The sequence below is a fragment of the Acanthochromis polyacanthus genome, chromosome 7 (genome assembly GCF_021347895.1).
Source record: "Acanthochromis polyacanthus isolate Apoly-LR-REF ecotype Palm Island chromosome 7, KAUST_Apoly_ChrSc, whole genome shotgun sequence".
Taxonomy (NCBI): domain Eukaryota; kingdom Metazoa; phylum Chordata; class Actinopteri; family Pomacentridae; genus Acanthochromis; species Acanthochromis polyacanthus.
In genome coordinates this window covers 20,729,607-20,755,341 of record NC_067119.1, presented here as the reverse complement: position 1 = coordinate 20,755,341, position 25,735 = coordinate 20,729,607, and the positions used below count along the sequence as shown (strand labels likewise).

General features: G+C 38.7%; 5 protein-coding genes and 1 non-coding gene across 10 annotated transcripts in view; 4 read left to right on the top strand and 2 right to left on the bottom strand.

Moving 5' to 3' along the window:
- sgsm1a (small G protein signaling modulator 1a) overlaps nucleotides 1-3,007 on the top strand; it is a 41,250-nt gene extending 38,243 nt beyond the window's left edge. For all 4 annotated transcript variants that reach the window (XM_022198589.2, XM_022198568.2, XM_022198579.2 and 1 more), the window contains exon 25: nucleotides 788-3,007. In XM_022198589.2, the coding sequence (XP_022054281.2) occupies nucleotides 788-876 (89 nt within the window). In that variant the 3' untranslated portion in view covers nucleotides 877-3,007. The remainder of the gene's footprint in view (nucleotides 1-787) is intronic.
- A 643-nt stretch (nucleotides 3,008-3,650) lies between these two features.
- On the bottom strand, nucleotides 3,651-3,723 carry trnak-uuu (transfer RNA lysine (anticodon UUU)). Its single transcript has one exon. It is a non-coding gene; the product is annotated as a tRNA-Lys (tRNA).
- A 372-nt stretch (nucleotides 3,724-4,095) lies between these two features.
- gatc (glutamyl-tRNA amidotransferase subunit C) lies at nucleotides 4,096-10,974 on the top strand. Its single transcript, XM_051950748.1, has 5 exons — nucleotides 4,096-4,476; nucleotides 4,565-4,615; nucleotides 7,997-8,166; nucleotides 10,657-10,760; nucleotides 10,890-10,974. The coding sequence occupies exons 1-5, from the start codon at nucleotides 4,276-4,278 to the stop codon at nucleotides 10,949-10,951; spliced, it is 588 nt and encodes a 195-aa protein (XP_051806708.1). The 5' UTR covers nucleotides 4,096-4,275; the 3' UTR covers nucleotides 10,952-10,974.
- Nucleotides 10,975-14,554: 3,580 nt separating this feature from the next.
- On the top strand, nucleotides 14,555-15,478 carry LOC127534757 (uncharacterized). Its single transcript, XM_051950750.1, has 2 exons — nucleotides 14,555-14,684; nucleotides 14,772-15,478. The coding sequence occupies exon 2, from the start codon at nucleotides 14,782-14,784 to the stop codon at nucleotides 15,247-15,249; it is 468 nt and encodes a 155-aa protein (XP_051806710.1). The 5' UTR covers nucleotides 14,555-14,684; nucleotides 14,772-14,781; the 3' UTR covers nucleotides 15,250-15,478.
- Nucleotides 15,479-15,726: 248 nt separating this feature from the next.
- Nucleotides 15,727-25,670, bottom strand: pxmp2 (peroxisomal membrane protein 2). 2 transcript variants are annotated; one of them, XM_051950749.1, is made up of 5 exons: nucleotides 25,464-25,670; nucleotides 24,962-25,084; nucleotides 23,181-23,343; nucleotides 21,854-21,973; nucleotides 15,727-15,977 (listed from the first exon to the last, which is right to left on the bottom strand). In XM_051950749.1, exons 1-5 carry the CDS (start codon nucleotides 25,571-25,573, stop codon nucleotides 15,909-15,911), a joined length of 585 nt encoding a protein of 194 aa, XP_051806709.1. In that variant the 5' UTR covers nucleotides 25,574-25,670; the 3' UTR covers nucleotides 15,727-15,908. The 2 variants fall into 2 exon arrangements, with proteins under 2 accessions (XP_051806709.1, XP_022054292.1); XM_022198600.2 differs by lacking the exon at nucleotides 15,727-15,977 and adding an exon at nucleotides 21,247-21,741.
- Nucleotides 20,274-21,242, top strand: LOC110954209 (uncharacterized). The gene is made up of 2 exons (XM_022198611.2): nucleotides 20,274-20,448; nucleotides 20,536-21,242. The coding sequence occupies exon 2, from the start codon at nucleotides 20,546-20,548 to the stop codon at nucleotides 21,011-21,013; it is 468 nt and encodes a 155-aa protein (XP_022054303.2). The 5' UTR covers nucleotides 20,274-20,448; nucleotides 20,536-20,545; the 3' UTR covers nucleotides 21,014-21,242.
- Nucleotides 25,671-25,735: the final 65 nt, after the last annotated feature.

Sequence of the window (25,735 nt, the reverse complement as noted above, 5' to 3'; positions counted from 1 at the left end):
CTGGGACCATCTGTTACAAAAACACAATCAACACCTTTTTTTTTTAAGGTTGCCAAGCGTAGCACATTTACTGAAGATGCCATACGAAACTACTATGAGTACAATCAATGTGTGAATCTTTGTGCTTCGTTTCATTAAGACTGGCAGAGTTGCAGCTGAGATTTGTGTCGTCGACTCAATATTTACTCGGTGGAAGGAAAAATATCAGTTTCTGCTGGAGTGTTTATTTTAACCCTCTGACCTGCTGATAAGGATGAAGAGACTTAATGTATTTCAGATTTCTCCTTCATGTCTCTTATCTGTCAAGGCCAAGGCTGTTAAGTTTGACTTCACAGATCTGCAGCTGTTGCTGACTGAAGTTTTTCAGGTGTTAAAAAAACCACTTAAGGGTTTAAAGTGTTGGAGGATGCACTTTTGTGTGATTTAAAATGAAAGAGTTTTGATTTAATTATCAGCAGTTGGGTGAAGTTATTCACAGTGACTCACTGATGTAATTTGTTTGCCAGTGCGGCCTTAGAAATATGAGTGAGTCATCATTTCCACGAAAACTTTTAATCATGATTTGATCTCTAGAAATGAGCTCAGATTAAACACAAAGATAAATTTAAGACAGAGAATAAAACTTAAGCAGCCACGACTACAAGGATTTGAGTTTAAGCTCAGTCAGGCTCCTCTGTTTGGGTGCCTTTCCACACATTTAAGGAGATAAATTCTGCTTTTTGTGACTTTTGTCGTTCTTGCATCGGTGAAAACATTAACCATAAATGTTTTTTTTTTTGTCTTCCAGAAATGGCCGAGCACCACAACATCAAGCAGATTCTGACTCTGGCCAGAGATCTGGTGTGCAAAGTGCAGATGCTGATAGAGAACAAATGATTGCGCCGGTCGTCTTCTTTTCCTTCCAACTAAAGTGTGAGCGGCTGTAGCAGCACCAGAGCGAAACATGAGCGAACACATAAACACACACGACACGAAGCCTTTACAATCACAGTTTGCTGCTATGAGCCTTACTGACTGTATCCACTATGTTATTTGTGTAGTCAGCAGGTGTGTGAGAATATTGTGCTTAATGTTTGTCAGTAAGTGAAAACAAGTGTAACTGAAAAACTGTTTCTTTCCTTTCTAAATATTTTTCCCCCCAGAAATCCCTTAATCCGAGTGCTCTTAATATTTTGAGATACAGATGGTTTTAGTTACAAGCCAAATTGCAGAGCTGAATTCAACCAGAGACTATATTTATGAGAAAAATGCATTGTGATAATAGTTTGTATTAATTATTTTAATAGTCCACAAGATGAGAAAGAGAAATATATCAACGCATTATCCTCGTATTCCCTTAACGAAAGAAAGAATGTCTGCAGATTTTTAATATTCTTTACATACGACACCTTAAAATCGGATTAATTTTCACGATTCAGGACACCGGCTGGTAGCCCAAAATGTAGCCCAAACTCCACAGAATAATTTAGCTTTTAGCACCATGTCATTGATTCAGCATCCAACCATAGACTGTATATAAAGATGGACGTAGCATCTGGCTCCAAATTTGAAGCCCACCCGGAAGTGTCAAAAACTTGCAATGTCACGCCGTCCGCTAGGATTGGCTCCAAAAAGCTTTTTCTCCATAGACCCCAATTCATTTTTGGAAAAAATAAAATTTGATAGACTGATTTTCTACGGTTCAGGATTTTTTCCCGTTAGTTTTCATGGTCAAAATGAAAGATCAGGTGGCCGATCTTAAAATAAATCAAACTGAATTTTAAATAAATCGTTAAAGTTGACGGAGCCAGGGGGCGTGGCTATACTTGATGGACAGCAACAGAAGCCTCTGCGGTAAAATGTGGGCGGGATAAGAGAGTCCTCAGCCAATCCTGCCCCTAGTTGCTCTCCGGTCCAGCCTGTTTGATGACGCTTTTTACGTCACTGGCTCCAAAAAATCCAAAAAGGCGACCAGGAAGTAGCAAAATCCGGGCTTCATTTTCTCGGCGTTGAAACCAACGGGTGATGTCACGGTTAGTTCACGCCTGCATCCAACAGTGTTTTTGATGTTCTTGAACTGCCTCGTCTGCCGAATAGTATGTCTTTATTTGTTACATGTGAACTGTGGTGTGCTGAGAGCAAAATGTGTTTAAATTATGAGAATTAAATTATGTTAACACTTGTATAATCATAACCTGATATTTCAGTGACTTATGGATGTCTGCGCAGAGATTTATATGAAGAAACAAGCCTGATTTCATAATGTTCTTAAGTTATTTTTCATTATCCAGTGAACCACTGTATATTTTGTAAATGTGTGCAGAGTGCTCACCCTGATTTTTGTATTGTCTTGTACTGTCTGGTGCCTGTTTGTTGAATCAAAGGTTAATTTCTGCTCGACTATGATAAAGGAGGGGTCAGATGAGGCAGCGGTCACAAAGTCCACTTTGAGTGACCAAATGTAAGGTTTACTTCATATTCTTTAAACAGAGAGATGGAAAAGGAAGGTTCAGTTTGACAAATTCTCCAAATTGATTGCAAATTCTGCATTTTTTGAGGCAAGCTGTTTTGATGTTTTTGGCAGATTTGGGGTTTGTGAGAACATGCAAGATGCGTTTTACCCTTAACGCTCCATCTTGTCACTCATTATCCTAAAAACTTTAGTCAGTTGTCCTTCAAGGATTGTTCCATGACTGTGGTAAGAATCAGTTGAATTTAATATCGGTGTTTACTTTGTGAATGCTGTCGGAGAATTAAAAAAAACAAAACAACTGTTTTAATTTATTGTAACGTTGACATGCCAAAGTATTTATTTATTTATTTATTCATCCATCCATCCATTTTCTCATTCAGACATCGCTTTGTTTGTAAAGCTGATGTTTTTATTTTGTTGCCAGTTCTAAATATTTATTGTAAAACAATCAAATTCTATACTAATAGTTCATATATTATATATATTAAATATATTACATGGTATATGTTCTTATAATAAAAAATAAAAATGGAATAATTATTTTTCCAAAAGGTATTGTGTTGTGTGTTTTACTTAATTTAATAAAGTTGTGAGCCTTTTGCACTGAGATAGTAGTGCATGTAAACTGTTTACAATACTGCAAAGTACTTCAAAAAGTTTTCTAAGGTGAAGTGACTCCACATTTCAGCATCACGAAGTAAATGTCATGCTTAAGACACTTTGCTTTCCGGTGAATTTTAAGCACAAACGTAAATTTCTGCATCAATTTGTGGTTAAAAGGGGGAAATTATGTAACAAAACACAAAATTCAGCCAGCAGGTGACAATTGAAAGCATAATGAAATATAACTCAGATAGGCTGTCACATTATCCCTGCTGAGCGGACATACAAGTAGGTATAAATTACTCTCTTGTTCTCTTTTGAGTCTATTTGTGGAAGTAGCGTCTTCACATGTGTGGCATCTTGTCTCATTAATTCTAATTAAAAATCTACACCTACTTTGGCAGGAACTACTAAAAACATTTATATCAGAATCACCTGTCCTGGGTGTTCAGTGCCAACTTAACAACAAATGTCTACTATCAAGCTAAACAAAGATGTCACGGTGTCATCAAGATCACTCTTGTTATCGTTAGCATTTAGCAGGAAAAGCTAATGCACGAAGAGATGCTAGTGGGTCCGAAAAACAAAACGTTATCGCCCGAACAGGGACTTGAACCCTGGACCCTCAGATTAAAAGTCTGATGCTCTACCGACTGAGCTATCCGGGCGCTCTGAAATCATGTGTGGCGGTTATCCCTTATGAAAAGTATGACATAACAAATTATGACTCCATTAATTACTGTGATGGCTAATATACCGCGGCGTTTCGTTTAGCTAATTAAGCTATCTTTAGTTAAAAAAAAACAAAAACGTTGGAACGCTATCAACAGCAGTGCGCCTGCGTCGAAGGCAGCAGTCTACAATATAACGGTTTTGACGTTATTAACAGCGTCTTTCAAAGATGTCAGAATTTACCACTCTCTGCTGTGTATTTTAAGTATATAACAGCATAGCTCAACATTTAAAATAACCTCACTGTATTTCAAATAAAACGAATTAGTTTGTTTTCTTTCTGAGAGACCAGCGAACACGGAAGTAAGTTACGTTGAAGCCTCTCGCTTCCCTTCGTCCTGCCTCCTCCTCTGAGCTAACTCCTGTTAGCTGCAGCCATGTGAAGCTAGTTTAGCCCAGAGCTGACCTTCCCGGAGAGACAAGACAGAAAATGTGACTCCTTTACTGCATTTTTTAAATCATAGCTAGATATTTTTATTGTGTTGGAAATGTCAGCGTTGAGCCTCGCTGCCTTACGAACCTCTTGTGGTGTTTCAACGAAAATTATTCGGTCTGCATGTAGACTGTTATCAAATGATGGACATACAATAACAAACGTGGAGAAGAAGTTTCACAGGAGAAGCTGCTGCCTTCAAACCTACATCCTAAATGTAACACGTCTGTACAGCTCACAACCACATAACCCGAAGGTAAGTTAAATATGTCTGCATCCAGTGTACCAGTATCAGGTACAGGTCACTGAGTTAGTAGCATTGTGACCTGAGTGTGTCTTTGCAGGTACCAAAGATGCCAACATGGGAACCAGTACCAGACAACCAGCTTCCACAGGTAACATGGTCAGAACTGGGTGAATGGAAACACAATGACCTAATGTCTTAGAATTCATGATAGATAGATAGATAGATAGATAGATAGATAGATAGATAGATAGAAAAAGTCTTTGGGATGACCCTAAATTACATAAAAACTTCTGTAAAATGGAGGTTGAACCAATAACTAGATCACAGATCACCTGTATGCCCTTTAATAGGCTGCCCTTTCATAATTAAAGCTGTAAGAAACTGTGTATAGACTGATGTATGTGTCTAGATGTGCCTCAAGTAATTTTTCATATAGGTGGCCAGATGAGACCACAGAAAGTCATTGGTTGACACACCATAACCAAAAATCTAACTGAAGTTCAGGCATTCTATTACGCTGTTGTAATACACTGCTCAAAAAAATTAATGGAACACTTTGAAAACACATCATATTTCAATGTGGGGGAAAACAAACTGGATATTTTCATTGGTATGGAGTGGATAATGTGTTAGGAATGAAAAGATGCCACATTGTTTGATGGAAATGAAAATTATCAACCCCCAGAAGAGCTAAATTCAAGACACCCCAAAATCAAAGTGAAAAACTGATGTGGCAGGCTGGTCCATCTTTCTGAAATTCCTTGGCAGCAACTCAAAATGGTATTCAGTAGTTTGTATGGCCTCCATGTGCTTGTATGCGTGACTGATGATGCCAGGACAAGCTCTGAATGAGACGACAGATGGTGTCCTGGGGTATCTCCTCTCAGAACTGGACCAGGGCATCACTGAGCTCCTGGACAGTCTGAGGAGCAACCTGATGGTGTTGGATGGAACAAAAAATAATCTTCCGAAGGTGCTCTATTGGATTCAGGTCAGGTGAGTATGGGGGCCAGCTAATGGTATCAGTTCCTTCATCATCCAGGAACTGCATGAGTTCTCTTACCACATAAGACTGGGCATTATCGTGCACCAGAAGGAATCCAGGACCACTGCACCAATGTAGAGTCTGACAATGGGTCCAAGGATTTCATCCTGATACCTAATGGCAGTCAGAGCGCCATTGTCCAGCCTGTAGAGGTCTGTGCGTCCCTCCATGGATATGCCTCCCCACACCATCACTGACCCACCACCAAACCAGTCATGCTGAACAGTGTTATAGGCAGCATAACGTTCTCCACAGCTTCTCCAGACCCTTTCATGTCTGTCACATGCGCTCAGGGTGAAAATGCTCTCATCTGTGAAAAGCACAGGGCACCAGTGGTGGACATGCAAATTCCTGTGTTCTGTGTCAAATGCCAGCCGAGCTCCACGGTGCCGGTCAGCGAGCACAGGGCCCACTAGAGGACGCTGGGCCTTCCAACCACTCTCATTACATCTCTTTCTGATTGTTTGATCAGAGACATTCACACCAGTGGTCTGCTGGAGGTCATTTTGTAGAGCTATTGCAGTGTTCATCCTGTTCCTCCTTGCACAAAGGAGCAGATACCTGTCCTGCTGATCGGTTGAGGACCTTCTACGGTCCTGTCAAGCTCTCCTAGACAAACTGCCTGTCTCCTGGAATCTCCTCCATGCTGTTGAGACTGTGCTGGGAGACATAGCAAACCTTCTGGCAATGGCACGCATTGATGTGCCATCCTGAAGGAGTTGCACTGCCTGTGCAATCTCTGTAGGGTCCAGGTATCACCTCATGCTACCAGAAGTGACTCTGACCCTAGCCAAATGCAAAACTAGTGAAGGAAAAAAACATTAGGAAGGAAAAAAAATGTCAGTGGCCTTCACCTGTAAACTCATTCCTGTTTTAGGGGTTGTCTCATTGTTACCCCTCTAGTGCATCTGTTGTTAATTTCATGAACACCAAAGCAGCTGAAACTGACTATAAACCTCCTCTGTTACTTACTTGACCAGATCAGTATTCCACATGTTTGACTAACTTGATGCAATACTTAGATTAAAAGATGTTCCTTTAATTTTTTTGAGCAGTGTATATAGCTAGTTGAAAACTATGTCAGCATACAAATTAAGGAATGTCAAACTTTTATTTTCTTATTTAAATGTTACTAACAATCTTATTTGCATGAACGAATACATGTGCAGTTAATAATTTCGTTGTTAAAGTAACTGCAATGCAAAATAGTCCAGGGCAAGAAATGTTGAAAATATTTTTACTTGTAGGCAGCCATGTAAACAGCCATATTTTATGTATGATTTTAATACAGAGAATTCTGCCAATATCTGATAATACTTTATCAACTACCCATTGCCATATTTTAGTAGCTACTGCGTTGATTAGAGTGGTAACTGTTTTATAATCCATCCATTTTTGTGAACATTCTCAACTAAAGGCAACTAAAAAAACTGTCTTTGGTGCTCTCTGTGATGTTTATGCACAGAATGCACTGCTGATTTGCTGCTGTTACCAGTAGCTGTTATGGTACGTGTCCAGAGGATCCATCAGCACCTGCTGGTAGTTTTCCATTTCAAGATTCGGAGTGATTAGTCCACTTCTTCTTATTTACATCAAGTTGAGATCCAGACTACTTTATTAGAATGAGGAGCGTTAACTGTCATCTGCTGCCTCTATAAACATAAAAAAAAACTTTTAAAGCAACCATTATCAACCTAAACTGGAGACAGATTTAATAACCACGTGGCTCATTCATGCCTTAAATGTTTTCAGAAACATATTTTTAACCACGCCCGACGGGTACGTCGGCGGGGTTATTGCATTCGGTGCGGTATCTGACTGGGTAAGTATGTATTAATGTATGTATGTGGCTATGTCCGGTCCGATATCTCTGCAACCGCTGAAGTCAGGATAATCAAACTTGGCACTGAAGATCAGTCTCAGGTCCCCTGCTCAGTTGTGGAGTTACAGGTCAGCAGATCAAGTAGGGAGGGAGATACATACGATGATCAAAATTGATACATATTGCATCAGTTATATAGGGAGGACAGGGTTTTCGCCAGCAGAGGGCGTGGTTCTGCCCTCTACTGAGGGCTCATCTAGTTTGGTGTACTGTTTTTATAATAACTGAAAAGGTTTCCAAATGAGCCACTGTCTTGGTCCGGATTGAAATCCAGTAGAAGGCACCCTCCAAGTGAAGTGTTCTTCAATCATTTGCAGCAGTTGTTTGCACTGCAGAAGGGTGAAGACTGTGTGGGATTACAGTCATCTAATGCTGCTCTTACTTGCACTGGGACACTCTACTGGCATTCATTGAAACTTTAACATGGATATTGAAATTTCAATGAATGAACTTGACCTATAAGAACGGTTGTGACAGTGTTTGGTGATACCAAATATTTAATGCATTAATAACTTCAATCAGAGATCAGAGATATTTCTAAGTGATGGTGGAAAGAAGCTGTCACACATGCATTTCTAAACAATACACCTTTCATATTACAGCCTGCCCAAATCCCTGCAGACCTGGTGGACAAACTAGAGCGACTGGCCTTAGTTGACTTCCGTACTAAACAGGGTCTGGAGTGTTTGGAGAAAGCCATACGGTTTGCAGATCAGCTCCATGTTGTTGACACTTCAGGGGTCGAACCAATGGATTCAGTTCTGGAGGACAGGTACGACACAGGCAGTGAAAACAGCCCAGTTACATGTTAGACTTCACCTCAGAAAGACCTGTCGCAGTTATTACATACATCTCCTGATCGCAGTTATTTGAGTTAATCTCAGTCATTTTACGTAATGCCACAATTGTTTCCAGTCAACTGTATGAAAATAGGTGGATGAAACTGGGGATGGCTCGATACCACTTTTTCCACATCCGATACCAATATCGATACTGCAGCCTTGAGGATCGGCCGATACCAATCTGATACCGATATGATTCTTTTTGTCATTCTAAAAGTTGTTTAATAATACATGGATGTAATTTGCTTGATACTGACATCTACAAACACCACGTTCATTGTACAACAACTGTTCTGGTCCCCTAAAGAAAGAAGGAAAACATGTGACAACAAGTTATGTGTACCTGCTGTGGCTTTATTAAAACTTAAAGCTCACATCGCTTTTAACAGCGTTTGTAAACACAACAGACCCAGCTGCACCATTCAAATGTTTGAAATAAAACTGCAACTTGGTGCACATATTTAAATTAAACAAAAATAATCCCAGTGTATAAACAGAAGTCACATTATACCTCAATGGCATTGCAAGCCGCAATAAATAATTTATGAATTAACATAAAATAATAGCATCTCCACTAGAACAATGTAGGTAGTACTCAGTAAGTTACACATGGCTTCTCAAGACACACAATCAAAACAATAAAAATCTAGGCTGTACACCTGATTTGCTGCACCAAAACAAAAACAGAAAAACAAGGGTAAACCGTGATAGTGCAGTCTAGTGTCTTTCTTCTTTTGTATGCAGCCGCTGATGTTGTACTGTATGTAAAAACACTTCTCAGCTGTCAGTCTGCTCCTTTTTTCATCAATAATGTCAAAGGCTGTGCTGAAGAGCCTCTCACTCTCCACACTTGTTGAAGGTGCACAAAGTAATTTAGCAGCCGTGACTGCCAAGGAGGGCAGTCACCCAGGTGTGGGATAAATAATTTCTATTCTTTTCTATTGTTAACTGGTCCAATAAAATAACAATAATAAATGATTTACGTACAAAGTGTTTAGTATAATTAAGTATAGTACTTATGTATAAAGCACTAGACATATATTGATACCACATCTTGCATTCTTGGGGGAGTCCAATTTTAAATAGGGAGATATAAAGTTTTCTCAGTGAACAGTTATTTTATTGACACGTGTACAACACTGATGGAATATAAACAATATTTGGTGATTAATCCTTGTCCTAACGTTCTCATGCGAGTGAAGCTGAGAGCAGCGTAGGATCTCCCCTGATGCCATTTAGACACCGTGGACGTGCAGATGAGACGAGGAGGGACGAAACACGAAAACATGTCCACAGTTCGCTACTTAATCACATTTAACCCGAAAAACAGTAGAAAACAACAACAAGAAACAGTAAACGTACAACAGAAAAGCCGTCAAGTGGCCACAGAGTGAAACGTAAGGCACGCGCGTTTATGCAAAGGAGGAGTCAGATTTTTCTGAGGGATGGAAAAATACTACAACAACCCACATTTTCCACCACACAAGGTGGTTGGTCATCCAGCAAAATGAACTCAACAATTTTCTGTTATATTTTGGTGTTGGAGCGAGTTTTGTACTCTTCTGTAGTGCTTCCTGCAGCGATGGTTGCCGCGGTTCACTTTTTTTTTTTTTTGCACTGGCCTGTAAAAAGTCTCCGTAGTGCTTTCCATGATGCTTCTGCAGATGCTTTATTAAGTTTGTTGTGTTAAAATGTCCGGTTTTGCTGCCACCCCTTGAGACACTCATTTTGCAAACGTTGCACTCAGCTATTTTACTTTTCTCCTCCGTTCGCATATAGTAATTCCAGACGGCAGACATGACCAGCTCTGCAGGCTTCTGTTCACTCTCTGCTCACGTGACGAAAACACGGGCGCATGGCAACCATGGCAACAGCTCGTCTGTGTTACGTCATGTCGTGAAAAGTGAAGATGAGGATATATGAGACAGATTGGGCTTATGGATCGGATCAAATGAGTTCTAATAAAAAACTCCGATGCTCGATCCAGTCATTTTGGCCTGGATCGAACTCGATATCGATCCAGCGGATCGGATCAAACCATCCCCAGATGAAACTAATTATTCATCCTGAGGCAATTAACTTGTAATATTTGAGCCACCGCATGACAGTGAGCATCTACTAACATTAAGGTAATTGATTTAGTTGCTGTGTACACTTTTGTATTAAACCAACTAAATAAATGAGACCTTTAAGGAAATGGTGGTCACTAATGCTACTATCACTGATCTAAAATTATTAGCAGCATAAAATAAACAGAAAAAGGGCAATAAAATTACAATTATTTGTATAACTTTTATAATTCAACTAAAAATTTATGACGGAACTTATTACAAATGGTATTTTTAAAAAATTGTATTTCAGTTTTAAACTCTTGTAAAAGTTGTTTTTTGAAAGTAATTTATTTTTTTCCACACATTCAGGGCTTTATACCTGAGGGACGATGCAGTGACAGAAGGTGACTGTGCTGAAGAGCTGCTTCAGCTCTCAGAAAAAACTGTTGAAGAATATTTTGTGGCACCACCAGGTAAGAAAACAGAGTACATTTAATAATTGTACAATTTTTGATAGAGAAATAAAAATCAAGGATGATTGTGTACAGTTTTCATCACATTTTGTTTAGGATCTCTAACTAGTATTTGTTTTCTTACCTCAGGAAACATTCCTCTACCTAAGAGGGAGGAGAGAGCCGCCATGCTGAAACACTCAGAGTTATGATGTTAATAAAGTTGTCCTTCATATTTATTGCAGTGATTTGTTTTTATTTGGTGACTGGAAGAGTCTATCAGGAGCTACAGCATGTGTGAGATGTGTTGGGGGAGGTCTGCACTCTGTAGTCAAAAATAGTATGTGGAAAAACTGGAAACAGCAGGTTTCACACGTTTTACAAAATAACTGCTTGTCACTGATAAAGATTTTGTTTCTCGGTTTCATTTGTCACCTCTGTTCTCTTTTGTTTTTTTGTTTTAGTTTCAATATCATTTTATGAAAATGGTTAGTCAGAAGTATATTGACACCCTGTGTAATGTGATTTTCAGGCTGATAATATAGCATTTGTATTTCTGGTGCTGGAAAGTACTAAAAACGTAAATTTGATTGAGTACTGTGTAGTATTTCTACTTTATGGTTCCTTATGCCCTTTTCACACCTGTCTTTTTTTAAATATTTGTTTATTTATTTTAGTTTCAGTGTCAATTTGCCAAAAAATATAGTTAGAAATATAAGATTGATGAATTAGTACAAATGGATTATGTTGTTCCTTTCTGAAAATGTTAATTGAAGAAGAATAATTTACTTCTTTGTGTCAACCAATTTTCATGTTGTGGACTTTAAATTGCAAACAGTAGTCTGTGAATTTAAATCTCATTATGTACACATTACATAATGCTTTCCACCAACATTATATGATATGGATTTACATATAAAATGAAAATTAAACCTTGAACAGACATCACAGATCACCTAAACAGCACTTTTATACACGGATTTTCTGGACAAATGAGGACTTCCTGCTGTGTTTGGGCTCCATGAAAGCATTTGCAAACAAAGCCCCTTCAGCAGCTACTACGGTAATTAAAACTTGTAATGAAGAATTATAAATGAGTGGATGACAGAATATCCTCCTATCATACCTATTTGGCGAGTGCTGCTGTGATTGGCGTATACATGATAGTTCTTCAAACAGTGTCACGGAAACGACTGAAACGGACTCCAAGTCTGTCTATTAGCTCCATTCATAATGCTGTAGACTCCTGCTCTTGCAGACTTTACGTGACAGTAAAGACGTCACATTACGTATGACTGAAGTCCGCGAGGGATCAGTCTGCAAGTCCAGAGGGTGGAAATATAGATGCAGCCTATGTATCAGATGTGTTGGGTGAGGCAGAGGTGTGGTCACTTCCCTGTTTGTCTGCAGTCAGAATACGTGAAAATATGTGTACGGCATTTATCACATGTTCTGCAACAAGAAAAATAAAAAAGCTGCTTCTTGTAAGAGTTTGGAAGCAGAGAATAGGATCACTTTATTCATCCCTGAAGGGAAATTCAATAGTGTCGTGTCGAGTGGTCTAACCCAGAAAAAAAAAATGTGTTAAAAGTTTTGTTTTCAAGAATGGTCTGTCATTTGAAGCACCGCTGTAACGATATACTTGGGTTGTAAGAAATTATTCAAAACTGTTTGGATGTTTTGTGGGTTAGACCACTCTGCTTCTTAGCCCCTCATTGCTGCTGATTATGTATTTCAGTTTCATTTGATACCTTTGTTTTAGTTTCAGTACCATTAAGTGGAAACGGTGAGTCAGAAGTATATTGACATCCTGTGTAATGCAGAATTTCAGGCCAATGCTACGACACTGGCTGCATTTCCAGTGCTGGAAAGTACTTGTAAAAGTAAATTTGCTCAATTATTGTGTAGTATTTCTATATTTTGCTTCTTTATGCCTTATCTTCACTACATTTATCTGATAGTTTAGGTTCATTTGTAGCAGAGGACCACTATATCTCACTGCAGCCTACATTTCACATATGGTCTGTTTTAACTGTAACTGCCAACAATTTAGCAGTAAAATAAAAATGGCAGAATATATATATATATATGCATACACACACACACACACACACACACACACATTTGTTAATTGGAACTTTGTTTTTTGTCTTTCCATTATATTCATAACCTTATGACCAGAATAGAATTTAAAATCCTCCTTCTTACATATAAAGCTCTTAATAACCAATCTCCATCATATCTTAAAGATCTGATGGTACCATATTATCCTAGTAGAACTCTTCGCTCTCAAACTGCAGGCTTACTTCTTGTTCCTAGAATTTCTAAAAGTAGAATGGGAGGCAGAGCCTTCAGTTATCAGGCGCCTCTCCTGTGGAAGCTGCTCCCAGTTTGGGTTCGGGAGGCAGATACCCTCTCTATTTTTAAGACCAGGCTTAAAACGTTCCTTTTTGACCAATCTTATAGTTGGGGCTGACTGGGTGACCCAGAGGGGTTCGGCCTGTATCTTTATTCCACAGCTGACTCCCTCTTGGGCGTCCCTTCGTTCTGCCCCTAGTCATGCTGCTATAGGCCTAGGCTGCTGGGGGACTTCTCTTGATGCACTGAACCCTTCTCTATCTACCTTTACATTTAATATGTATACCGTTATTGCATTACATTCACTCGGTTTGCCCCTGTGCTATTTCTCCGAGTGTCCCTGGTCCCAGAACTGGATGCTTCAGATCTGCGGTCGATGTTCCACCAACTGGTTCAGTCTCCATCATGTCCACTGTGGGATGCTGCTGCTGACCTTCCTCCAGCCCTCCGCTTCCAACTCCCCTTTTTCCACCAGTCAACTCTGTGTCGCCCTCACTATACTTGTTATGCTAATCTACATACTGTTTGAATTTTACTGTTAGCTATATATGTAGTATGTTTAATGTCAGAGCCGTACATCATAAGAGTAAACTATGAGTCAGTTTTCAATGTTAGCTTATACTTTGTGTCACATATCCTGTCATGCATGTATCCAAATGTGTGTTGTACTTTCCTTGCTTTCCCACCCCTCCCTCCTCCCATCCCTCCCCCTTGCCCTCCTCTGTCCCTCTCAACCCGCCCGGCCAGCAGGCAGATGGGTCCCCCTATATAGAGCCGGGTTCTGCTCGAGGTTTCTTCCCTGTTAAAAGGGTGTTTTTCCTTGCCACTGTCGCCTTTGGGCTTGCTCTGGGGGTCAGGCATATGTGTTCTGTAAAGCGTCTTGAGACGATTTGACTGTAATTGACGCTATATAAATAAAATTGAATTGAATTGAATTGAACCACTGACATTTATGTTGTGACCCACTGGAATTATAACACCACAAAACACAATATGTAAAATATTCAAAACTAGGATCCATTTGAGCCGTGTTACGGCCCTGTGTCCCTGTCTGCAGTCTACAGAAGTAAAATGCTGCTTATATAGTTAAATATATCTGTAAGACATGCAAAACAAGATACCTTAAGTACATTTTACAGATTTTTATTTACTTAAGTAGAATTTTGCATGCAGGTTTTTACTAGTAATGAATATTTTACATTTGCAGTATTTTTCCGCTTTCTGATGATTTGTGATTTACATTATTTGAGTTTTCTCTGTATTTCTGTGCAGTGTTATTTTGAAAATACTTATCAATACATAAGCTTTTTCCTTTCAGTTTTGTTTCTAAACAGTCCGGATTTGACTTGACATCATGGGGTGAGCAGTAAAAGTTGTAAACCTGTTTGTATCAGCAGCTGACTATCCAGTATGAAGGCCGAGAAGGGAAAACGAATCTTGAGCGAAGGGGAGGTGCTGCTGAGCTGAGGCTGGCTCTATATAAACTGTGATCAGCTGGAAGTTTCTACACAGCAGCTGATCAACATCACTGTTTACACGTCTGATCTGAGGACTTCAGTTTTTTCTTTTAGAAAGAGTCATCACAAGGTAAGAGGCTCTCTTTATATCAGTTGTAATGAAACAGCCTGAGATATCTTTCACTATTAAATAAACTATTTTGACTCTCCTCCGCAGCATTTGAAACATGGAGATCTGCATCATTATGCTGAATGGGACTTCCCACAACGTATATGTGAACCCAGAGGACTCTGTCGGCTCTCTGAAGAGGACGATCCAGACCAAGCTTGGGTACCTCCCTGTCAGCCAGAAGCTGGTGATCAGTAACGGCCACAGGACTCCTCTGAGCGACGACTCCCGGTCTCTGAGGGACTACGGTCTGCAGTCCGGCTCCCAGGTGTCTCTGCTGGTCACTGAGCCCGCCAAAATCCAGGTGTTCCTCCGTAACGAAAAGGGACAGTTGAGCACCTATGATATCACACCTGAGGATACTGTGGCCGACTTCAAGAACAGAGTTCAGCACAGAGAGAGAGTTCCTGTGAGCCAGCAGAGACTCATCCACCAGGGCCGGGAGATGATGAGCGGGACTCTGGCGGACTACAGCGTCCAAGAGCACAGCACCATCGACATGACAATGCGTCTGAGAGGAGGCTGAGGACACTGACAGGGTTCATACACCACACTAATGTGCATGTAGATGCACATTTGTTAATTATCCATGAAGATCAAACAGCAACACGCGCTTTTTATTTATTAGTACTTTTATTTCGAAAATCAATACATTCCTTAATGTGCAATTGTTTTAAAACCTTTTTGTGGCAGTACAAATACACACATTTTAATTTTTTATGACAAATACAAAAAAATAAAGTCTCCAGACTTTACTGATGTCTTATTGTCTTCTTTTAATTTTCTAAAGCACCTTGTGACTAAGAAGTACAGTTTGTTTTTACTGTAAAATGAAATGAAATGACTCATTTCCAGAAGTTTCGTCAGCTCAGGGGTGGAGCTGCAGCTTAGGCAGTGTGTGGTAAAATCTGACATCATTCCAGTGTTAGAGAGACTTCCTCAATCACATTATTCAAAGTTTACCAATCGGTTTTCAAGCTTTTGGCAGTGCTGTTTTGCTCCCACGAAGGCAGTCATGTAGCCAAAGTGTTATAGCAGCATGTTATAATGGCTTTAACCTGTAAATCAGAGGAGCTACTGCATGCAGAAGTTATTGTTCAGATTAGGAACAGGTCTACAGTAGCACAGTTAACAGCCTGGTGGTATCGTCTCAGCTCGCTGACGGTGCAGAAATCCCTGGTGGCATCATTTCCTCACAGATGCAAGATAGGCATACCAGAACAAGGCGACCATGTTGGCGAACAGCACTCTGAACTGAAAGCAAAAAACAGCCACAGTGAAACATAGTAAACATAGTTCACAGCTTTAAAAAAAATAAAGGCTTCAGTCATTACAGATGCTTTATTGTCTTCTTTAATGTTTTATTGCAGCCTTTTAATGTTTTCTAAAGCAATTTGTACCTCCAGTTATAAAAGATGCCAATGACATGACTCATTTCCAGAAGCTTCTGTCAGCTCAGGGGTGGAGCTGCATCTGTACACATCAAAAGAACTATATTTATTTGACTTGACATTATTCCAGTGTTTACAAGAGGCATTATTCATAGTTTACTTTCAGATCTTCCAAACTTTTGGCAGTGCTGTGAAAAACACAGGTATTTAGTTATTTTGTCAATATTGTGCAGTCATATGTCCCAAGTATTTTAGCAGCACAAATCAACCTATAGAGAAGCAACAAACCAGCTCTTCATCAAATTTAATATATTAAAATTTAAGGATCTGTTCAACTATAAAACAATCCAAGTTATGTATAAAGTTAAAAATCAGCAGTTACCGAATAGTATCCAGAGGTTTTTTGTCAATTGAGAGAAGGCAAACATCACCTCAGAGGAATTTTTATGTTTAAAAAACAACCAGTTAGAACCAATATGAAACTTCACTGTGTCTCAGTAAAAGGAGTTACACTATGGAACAGCTGCAGTGATGAACTGAAATCCTGTAAAACAATAAGTAGGTTAAAATACATCTTTAAAACTGAAATATTAAATGGATACAGAATAGAAAAAGAATAGAAACAAAGGTCAAATCAGTAACATTAGGGGTGTTGTGTATCCTGTGATGTCAATTTTGTTTTTGTTTTAAATTTCATATTTTACGCTGTTATTCTTTTGATTACGCTGTTGTTTTGTTGCTAACTAAATGACCGGCTATGACCTGAACAGTGCTTCAGGCTGAATTCAAGTGGTATATTTTGATAAGGAATAAGGGGTGGGACTAGATAAGTTGTTTTTACTTCTTCTTACGCCCTTTTTGAACAGAATTTGGTTTTGAAATTGATTAATGACAGTACAAAAAAAAAGAAAAAGGAAAAAATGCTTTCATAGCTACAATTTTATTTTATTTTGTTGTATATATATATATAAATGTATACATATATGTATGTATTGTCTTTTTCTTTTATCCAAGGTCGAAATAAATACATTTAAAAAAATAAAAAAATATTTTAAAAAACTTGCTGCTGTATCTTGCTGATTTCCTCTTGAGGGTTATTAAAATACTTTATTTATCTATGTTAAATATCAACATGGAAATTGGTTTACTGGTCATAAGAATTGCTATTCATACTGTAAAATTCAATAAATAAATTAGAATAACAAAATATGTGTAACAAACTTGGAAATGAGCATTTACCAGTGAGGGAGGATTTGATGACAGACACTATTACACTAAAACACTTTGTTAATTAATTATAGAAAAATAACAAGTACTTTGCTAATTTAATGCTAATTTATTACATGCACACACACACACACACACACACATATATATATATATATATATATATATATATATATATATATACATGTGTGTGTGAGTGCTTGTGTGTGAATATATATATATATATATATATATATATATATATATATATATATATATGAAACTCCTTTGTTGAAATTGATGTTTTTGAAGGAGAATGTTTCTAAACTTGCATCGTATTTTGTCCTTTAGCTTGAGGTAGTGAATGACCTTAGGTGGCTGAATTGAATCTTGTTTTGTATGTAATAAAAAATCCATTGATTGGATGTTTTCTAATTCAAAAGCATGTTATGCGTTTCGTAGTAACCACACAAGTCATGGGAAAAAGTCATTGTCATGTGTAGTTTTCTTTATATATGTACATATGTGTGTGTGTGTGTGTGTGTGTGTGTGTGTGTGTGTGTGTGTGTGTGTGTGTGTGTGTGTGTGTGTGTGTGTGTCTGTTTTGATGTTATTTCCTGAAAAATGACAAAAAAAATAAACACATAAATAAATTTGCAAAGTATTTGTTACTTTTTGAGAGAATGTGTTTTTGGGAAAATACATTTGAAAACACATTTCACAACATTCTGCCCTGCAAAGTTATGATGGACAGTTTTCATTTCAAAGGCATATTTAATCAAAAAATAATTCTGATTATTCTGTAATAAAAATAACAGTATATTTAATCTCTACTCTCAAACTGCATTATGGGAAGTGTAGGATTCATTACATTTTGTTCTTATGTCACAGCACAGCACCAGTCAGTGTTTGGACATCTATGATAATGAAACTGGTTAAGATACTACATTAGTATGCAACACTGTCATCAAGACAAAATGTGCTTATTGCTAGAAATATAAAATATAAAACATGTTTGGTACCTTATTTTGTTTACTATAGTTCCATGTGTTATTTCACAGTTTTGATGTCTTCAGCATCGTCCTACAGTACAGAAAATAGTTAAAGATAATGAAAAACCTTTGCATGAGGTGCTGTGTCCAAACCTTTGAGTGGTGATGGGGTAAAAGTCAAGTTATCTCCATCTCAGCTGCAGCCAATTTGACTGCTCTTATTGTCGGTTCTGTCTCTCCCAACTTTAAGGCAGTAAAAATGATGAGAAATGCTTCTCCTCAGCAGATAGACTGTGCTATGTTCTTTACTGTGAAGCGTGTTGGTGTTGTGGGATAGAAATGTCGCAGAAAATATCCCAAACATTCTCGGTTAGATTAAAGTCAAGTCAAATACTTGGCATGACAAAATTTTTACTTTTTTCTTCAGTAGAAACTCTGTTGTATGGTTTTGGCAGGATATTGTGGACTCTTATCATGAGGCGACATTTCCCTTCTGCCAAACTGCTTTTGCTTGTAAATGCAGGATCCTTATTTAAGATGTATCTTCTTATTTCAGGATATATTTCTCTATTAATTCTGATGCTTATGAACTTACTAAATTCCTTTGAGCACTGGGTGTGTCTATCAGGAGCTGCAGTATGTATCAGATGTGTTGGGTGAGGCAGAGATGTGGTCACTTCTCTGTTTGTCTGCAGTCAGAAATAATACGTGAAAATATGTGTACGGCATTTATCACATGTTCTGCAACAAGAAAAATAAAAAAGCTGCTTCTCAGACAAGAGTTTGGAAGCAGAGTGGTCTAACCCAGTGAAAATGGATTCAAAGTTTTGTGTTTTCAAGAGTGCTCTAACATTTGAAGCACCACTGTAACGATATTTTTAGGTTGTAAGAAATTATGTAAAACTCAGTTTGGATGTTTTGTGGGTTAGACCACTCTGCTTCTAAGCCCCTCATTGCTGCTGATTATGTTTTTCAGTTTCATTTGACACCTCTGTTTTGTTTTGTTTTAGTTTCAGTACCATTAAGTGGAAGCGGTGAGTCAGGAGTATATTGACATCCTGTGTAATGCAGACTTTCAGGCCAATGCTACGACACTGGCTGCATTTTCAGTGCTGGAAAGTACTTATAAAAGTAAATTTGCTCAGTTACTGTGTATTATTTCTATTTTATGCTTCTTCATACTCTAGTCTTCACTGCATTTATCTGATAGCTTAGGATTTTATACCGGGTTCATTTGTAGCTGAGGGCCACCATATCTCACTGCAGCCTACATTTCTCAGATGGTCTGTTTGAACTGTAGCTACCAACAATTCAAAAATGAGGAAAAAAAATGAATTTGTTAATTAGAATTTTGTTTTTTGTCTTTCCATTATATTGATAACCTTATGACCACTGACATTTATCTTGTGACTCTCTGAAATTATAACACCACATCACATAATATGTAAAATACTGAAAACTATGCTCCATTTGAGCCACTACAGCAGTAAAATGCTGCTTATAGAGTTAAATATATCAGTAAGACACGCAAAACATGATACTTTAAGTACATTTTACAGATATGTATTTATTTACTTAACTAGAATTTTGCATGCATGTTTTTACTAGTAATGAATATTTTACATTTGCAGTATTTTTCTGCTTTCTGATGATTTGTGATTCACATTATTTGAGTTTTCTCTGTATTTCTGTGCAGTGTTATTTTGAAAATACTTATCAATACATAAGCTTTTTCCTTTCAGTTTTGTTTCTATACAAACAGTCCGGATTTGACTTGACATCATGAGGTGAGCAGTAAAAGTTGTAAACCTGTTTGTATCAGCAGCTGACTGTCTGTCTCTACAGCTGCATGATAAACTTGTTTGGTGGTAAATTCATTTACAATGTACAGTGTTTGGAGTAATAAAAACATATCAGGCATCCAGAAGAATCATGTTCGGAGAATAGAAACCGAAAGTTATGAAGGCCGAGAAGGGAAAACGAATCTTGAGCGAAGGGGAGGTGCTGCTGAGCTGAGGCTGGCTCTATATAAACTGTGATCAGCTGGAAGTTTCTACACAGCAGCTGATCAACATCACTGTTTACACGTCTGATCTGAGGACTTCAGTTTTTTCTTTTAGAAAGAGTCATCACAAGGTAAGAGGCTCTCTTTATATCAGTTGTAATGAAACAGCCTGAGATATCTTTCACTATTAAATAAACTATTTTGACTCTCCTCCGCAGCATTTGAAACATGGAGATCTGCATCATTATGCTGAATGGGACTTCCCACAACGTATATGTGAACCCAGAGGACTCTGTCGGCTCTCTGAAGAGGACGATCCAGACCAAGCTTGGGTACCTCCCTGTCAGCCAGAAGCTGGTGATCAGTAACGGCCACAGGACTCCTCTGAGCGACGACTCCCGGTCTCTGAGGGACTACGGTCTGCAGTCCGGCTCCCAGGTGTCTCTGCTGGTCACTGAGCCCGCCAAAATCCAGGTGTTCCTCCGTAACGAAAAGGGACAGTTGAGCACCTATGATATCACACCTGAGGATACTGTGGCCGACTTCAAGAACAGAGTTCAGCACAGAGAGGGAGTTCCTGTGAGCCAGCAGAGACTCATCCACCAGGGCCGGGAGATGATGAGCGGGACTCTGGCGGACTACAGCGTCCAAGAGCACAGCACCATCGACATGACAATGCGTCTGAGAGGAGGCTGAGGACACTGACACGGTTCATACACCACACTAATGTGCATGTAGATGCACATTTGTTAATTATCCATGAAGATCAAACAGCAACACGCGCTTTTTATTTATTAGTACTTTTATTTCGAAAATCAATACATTCCTTAATGTGCAATTGTTTTAAAACCTTTTTGTGGCAGTACAAATACACACATTTTAATTTTTTATGACAAATACAAAAAAATAAAGTCTCCAGACTTTACTGATGTCTTATTGTCTTCTTTTAATTTTCTAAAGCACCTTGTGACTAAGAAGTACAGTTTGTTTTTACTGTAAAATGAAATGAAATGACTCATTTCCAGAAGTTTCGTCAGCTCAGGGGTGGAGCTGCAGCTTAGGCAGTGTGTGGTAAAATCTGACATCATTCCAGTGTTAGAGAGACTTCCTCAATCACATTATTCAAAGTTTACCAATCGGTTTTCAAGCTTTTGGCAGTGCTGTTTTGCTCCCACGAAGGCAGTCATGTAGCCAAAGTGTTATAGCAGCATGTTATAATGGCTTTAACCTGTAAATCAGAGGAGCTACTGCATGCAGAAGTTATTGTTCAGATTAGGAACAGGTCTACAGTAGCACAGTTAACAGCCTGGTGGTATCGTCTCAGCTCGCTGACGGTGCAGAAATCCCTGGTGGCATCATTTCCTCACAGATGCAAGATAGGCATACCAGAACAAGGCGACCATGTTGGCGAACAGCACTCTGAACTGAAAGCAAAAAACAGCCACAGTGAAACATAGAGGCATGAAGAGAATGACAGGTGGCGTCCGTGTGTGACGTGTTGTTTATCTGAGGACAGGATGGCAGTGAAGTTCGTACCTGAACAGGCACAAAGTTGACATTTATGAACTGGAAGGGGGTCCAGACTTTCCAGTTCATCTTCAAGGCGGTCCAGTAACTTCCTCTCATCTTCTTTTCAAAATCTTGCCACCCTTTAGCCTGAAGACAGTTTGGAATAATTATATTTATTTACATATTATTTCATTTTTATTAAAAGTATGCTACACAAGCTGCTGGTCAGACAACAGAGTGTCTTTAGCGGAAATCCCCTTCAGCTCCACTGCAGTAAGAACTAATACAAGAAGTCGTTCCTGACCACCGCAGTATTCATTTACCGCTCCTCTCCATATCAGGACAGGAAACTATGCACATTCTGTTCACTAATCCTACATGCTTTTCTATATAAAAGTGTTTCTCAAGTGTGTTACATATTGCATTTAATACATGAAGACAGGGTACTAGCAGTTTTATGCAGTTTACTAGTAATGAGGAGCACCATTCATCCAGTAAAATACAAAAAATATATCACAAAAGTAAAATGTTAAAAAACTTGGGACATGAAGCCTGAAAGACACGTGTAGTTATCAGTGAGGAAGGGTTTGATGAAGGAGGGTGACATGCTGGAACAACTATAGGTGATCAACTGAAGGACAAAAAGGCAACTATTTTGATAATTAGTTGAGGGTTTTGGGGAGTGGTTGCCTTTTTTTTTGAGTAAAAATGATGGGAAAAACAAGGCCAAATATTTTTCCAGCTCCGCATTTTTAGATATTTGGAGATTAATTAAACAAAACAAAACAGTTTAAGGCGTCATTTTGGACCCTGTGAAGTTGTGATAGGGATCATTTCAAAGAGAAGACAATCTATCAAAAAGAAGATTGACTGATTAATCCATGTTAAAAGTGTCAATTTCAGTCCTACTGTATCATGGGAGGAGTAGGATTCATTCCATATTGAGCTTGTGTCACAGTACAGTATCACTCAAATGTTTAGACACATCTAAATCAGTGAAGCTGATTAAGATACTGTCAGTAGTGTGCAAAGATCTCATTATGGGAAAGTGTGGTTACTGCTAAAAATCATCAAGAAACTTTTTTTTTCTTTGTTTACACTTTTTTGTCCACTACCGTAAATAACTCCCTGTGCAGTACAGTTTTAATGTCTTCAGTACTGCTCTACAGCATTGAAGGTAGTTAAAAAGAAAAGAAAACCCCTTGTATGAGGATGTGTGTCCAAATCTTTTGGTTGGTACTGTATAAGGTAAAATTCAAGAATGTCTCTTGCTGCAGCAAATTTGACCGCTCAAATCACTGTTGTCCTCCTTTAATAAGATGATATGAAGGGATGAGTTTCTGAGATGGCCCACCTCCAGGATGTTCATAACAAAGTAGAAGAGGAGCAGAAATCCAGGGGCGAAAAACAGCCGATCCAGTAGCAGACGTTTGACTATGCACAAGGGGTCTGTGGTAGGCATCCACACCTCCATCAGCTGGTAAAAGTAATGACTCACTGGTCCGGTAATAAGAAACCTGAAAGGCAACAAGGAATGATACAACCAAAAAAAATAAACCAAACATAAAAACAATACACCCAAAGTAAGAACTCAAAGCAAAAGAAGTAAGTATAGCTCAATTACTGAGATTGAAATCTTAATTATTTATTTTTACACATACTTCACATGTCCACCGTTATTTTACTCAATCCTGGGGCTGGATGATAGTGTTGCACAAAATTCTGGAGAGATGTTTTTTCATTTTTCAGATTATTTATTTAGAGGGTATTTTTGCTCTGACTTTCTCTTAAAATATACTAAAGGTGTTCCGTAGGATTTACGTGAAACTAAGCATGTGACCAGGTCATCATATTTACTTATTTCTTCTTTAGAAACTCTTGTATGATTTTGGCAGCGTGCTTTGGATTTCTATAATGCTGAAATATTCCTCTTCTTCCAAACCTCTGCAGACGAGGAGGCATCTTGTCAGCCAGTATTTCTGGTACATCTGCAGCCTTTATGGTGACATCTCTAACATCAGCCTCATCACTACATGCTAGCTTCTCCGCTAAACTGTCAGGACTTTGTATTCACTATGCTAGTCCTTCCTTAACAAGCTGGACCCCATCTGAACCGAATAAATGTATCCTGGTCTCAGTTGATCATAGAATGTGCTCCCAATATTTCTGAGGTTTTTCATGCTCTTTGGCTTTTGTTCAGAATAGCAGCTGTTTTTCTTGGATGTCGTCTATGGAGGTTCAGATTATGCACTGTTTTTTCTCACTTTCTGAGCCGTCACAGAAACTCTGGTTTCCATTAACAGCCCCTGTGTCAAGTCAGAAGCACTTTCCCATCTGTTTTTCAGAAGAAGATTTAAAAAAGAAGTACACTGTCCGTGGCTTTATTTTATTTTAAAAGGATTCTGATTAGTGGGACTATGACTTATTCTTTAAATCCTGATTACTGCAGCACTTCTGTTACCACTGATTTTTAGTTCGTCACTAATCTTCTTGTATCCTTTACCATCTTTTTAAGTCTCACAATCAGATTTTCAGTTCCTCTGGATATTCTTTTTTATGTGGAACCATGATGCTGACATGCACATTGGTCCTAAACTGAGTGGTTCTCTCTTCACAGGTAATTCTTATAACCATGCTCATGAAGTAAGGCTAATTACAATTTAGAATTTGATTTAGCAGATGTTTTTATCTAAGGCGACATACATCTGAGAGTAGGTACAAGGTAGGTAGGCAGGCAGCACGAAGTACATGAAGCACCTTGTCCAAAGGTCCTCAATGGACAACCCCACTCTGACTGGGATTTGAACCATTGATTAGATTAATTAGAAATCACAGCTATACTCAATTTATTTTCAGCGATCATAGATTTTCTAACTTGTGTGTCAGTGATCACAGGTATATTCACTTTTGTTGCACTCACCTTTGGGGCTGCATTTTCTCTTTCTCAAGATTATATTTTTGATTTTTCAACAGAGAAAACACTTAATCTCTGTATACTATAATCATGTTGTGCCAAGTCTGACACATATTCCTCTATCTCATTCTCTAGTCTGACTGGAACACAATGTTACGATCATTTTCTTGCAGCCTTGAAACCACACCACTGGTCAGTTATCTTTTTGTATTAAATCTCACCCATAAATGGCATAGCGAGCAGCGCCAGCCACGTCGACCTCATTAACCGGGGCTCCATTTTTGGCCTTTTTTCTTGCCTCCAAAGTTTGGGACAGAAGATTTCCTAAAGCTGAGAGGATGCCACTGAAAAACAAACAAACAAGGACACACACACACACACAACTCTGTCAATATGCAACAAGTGCATTCACAGACAGGATTAAAGTGGAATCAGGTTAGGGGAGGTTCTCTAAGTAAATGCTGATTGGTTAAAGCAGAGCACTGTGACAAAAGGGCAGTCTGTGGTCAGAGCAAACAAAGTGGGCTAAAAGATGCAAACAACCACAAAGCAGCTGCTGAAAGTAACTGTTTTGGTTACAGTGTAGAAAAACGACTTGATGAACTTAACTTCAATGGATTGGCTTTGTGTGTCATAAAGTAAAAACTTGGAATTCGTGACTTTCAAATTAAGAAAACATGACAGCAGAGAAGTAGCCGTCAGCGAATGAGCAGATGTACCGACCTGGTCACAGACTTCGTGAGTATCGGGTATTTCTTAAGAAGCACCAGATACTGCTGGAGTAAGCGGTAATGTAAGGACACATCCCGGACAGGAATACTCTCAACAGGCATCGTCTCTTTGTCACTTGTTTAACTATACAAACATCACCGCTGCAGAGCTGATAGGGGCGAAGCTGAGCAGGAACCCCGCCACACTTCCTGCTGACGTCATTACGTCATTGGTGGAGCCACGCCTTTACGTCGACGTCAAAACCCTACATACCACTATTACTA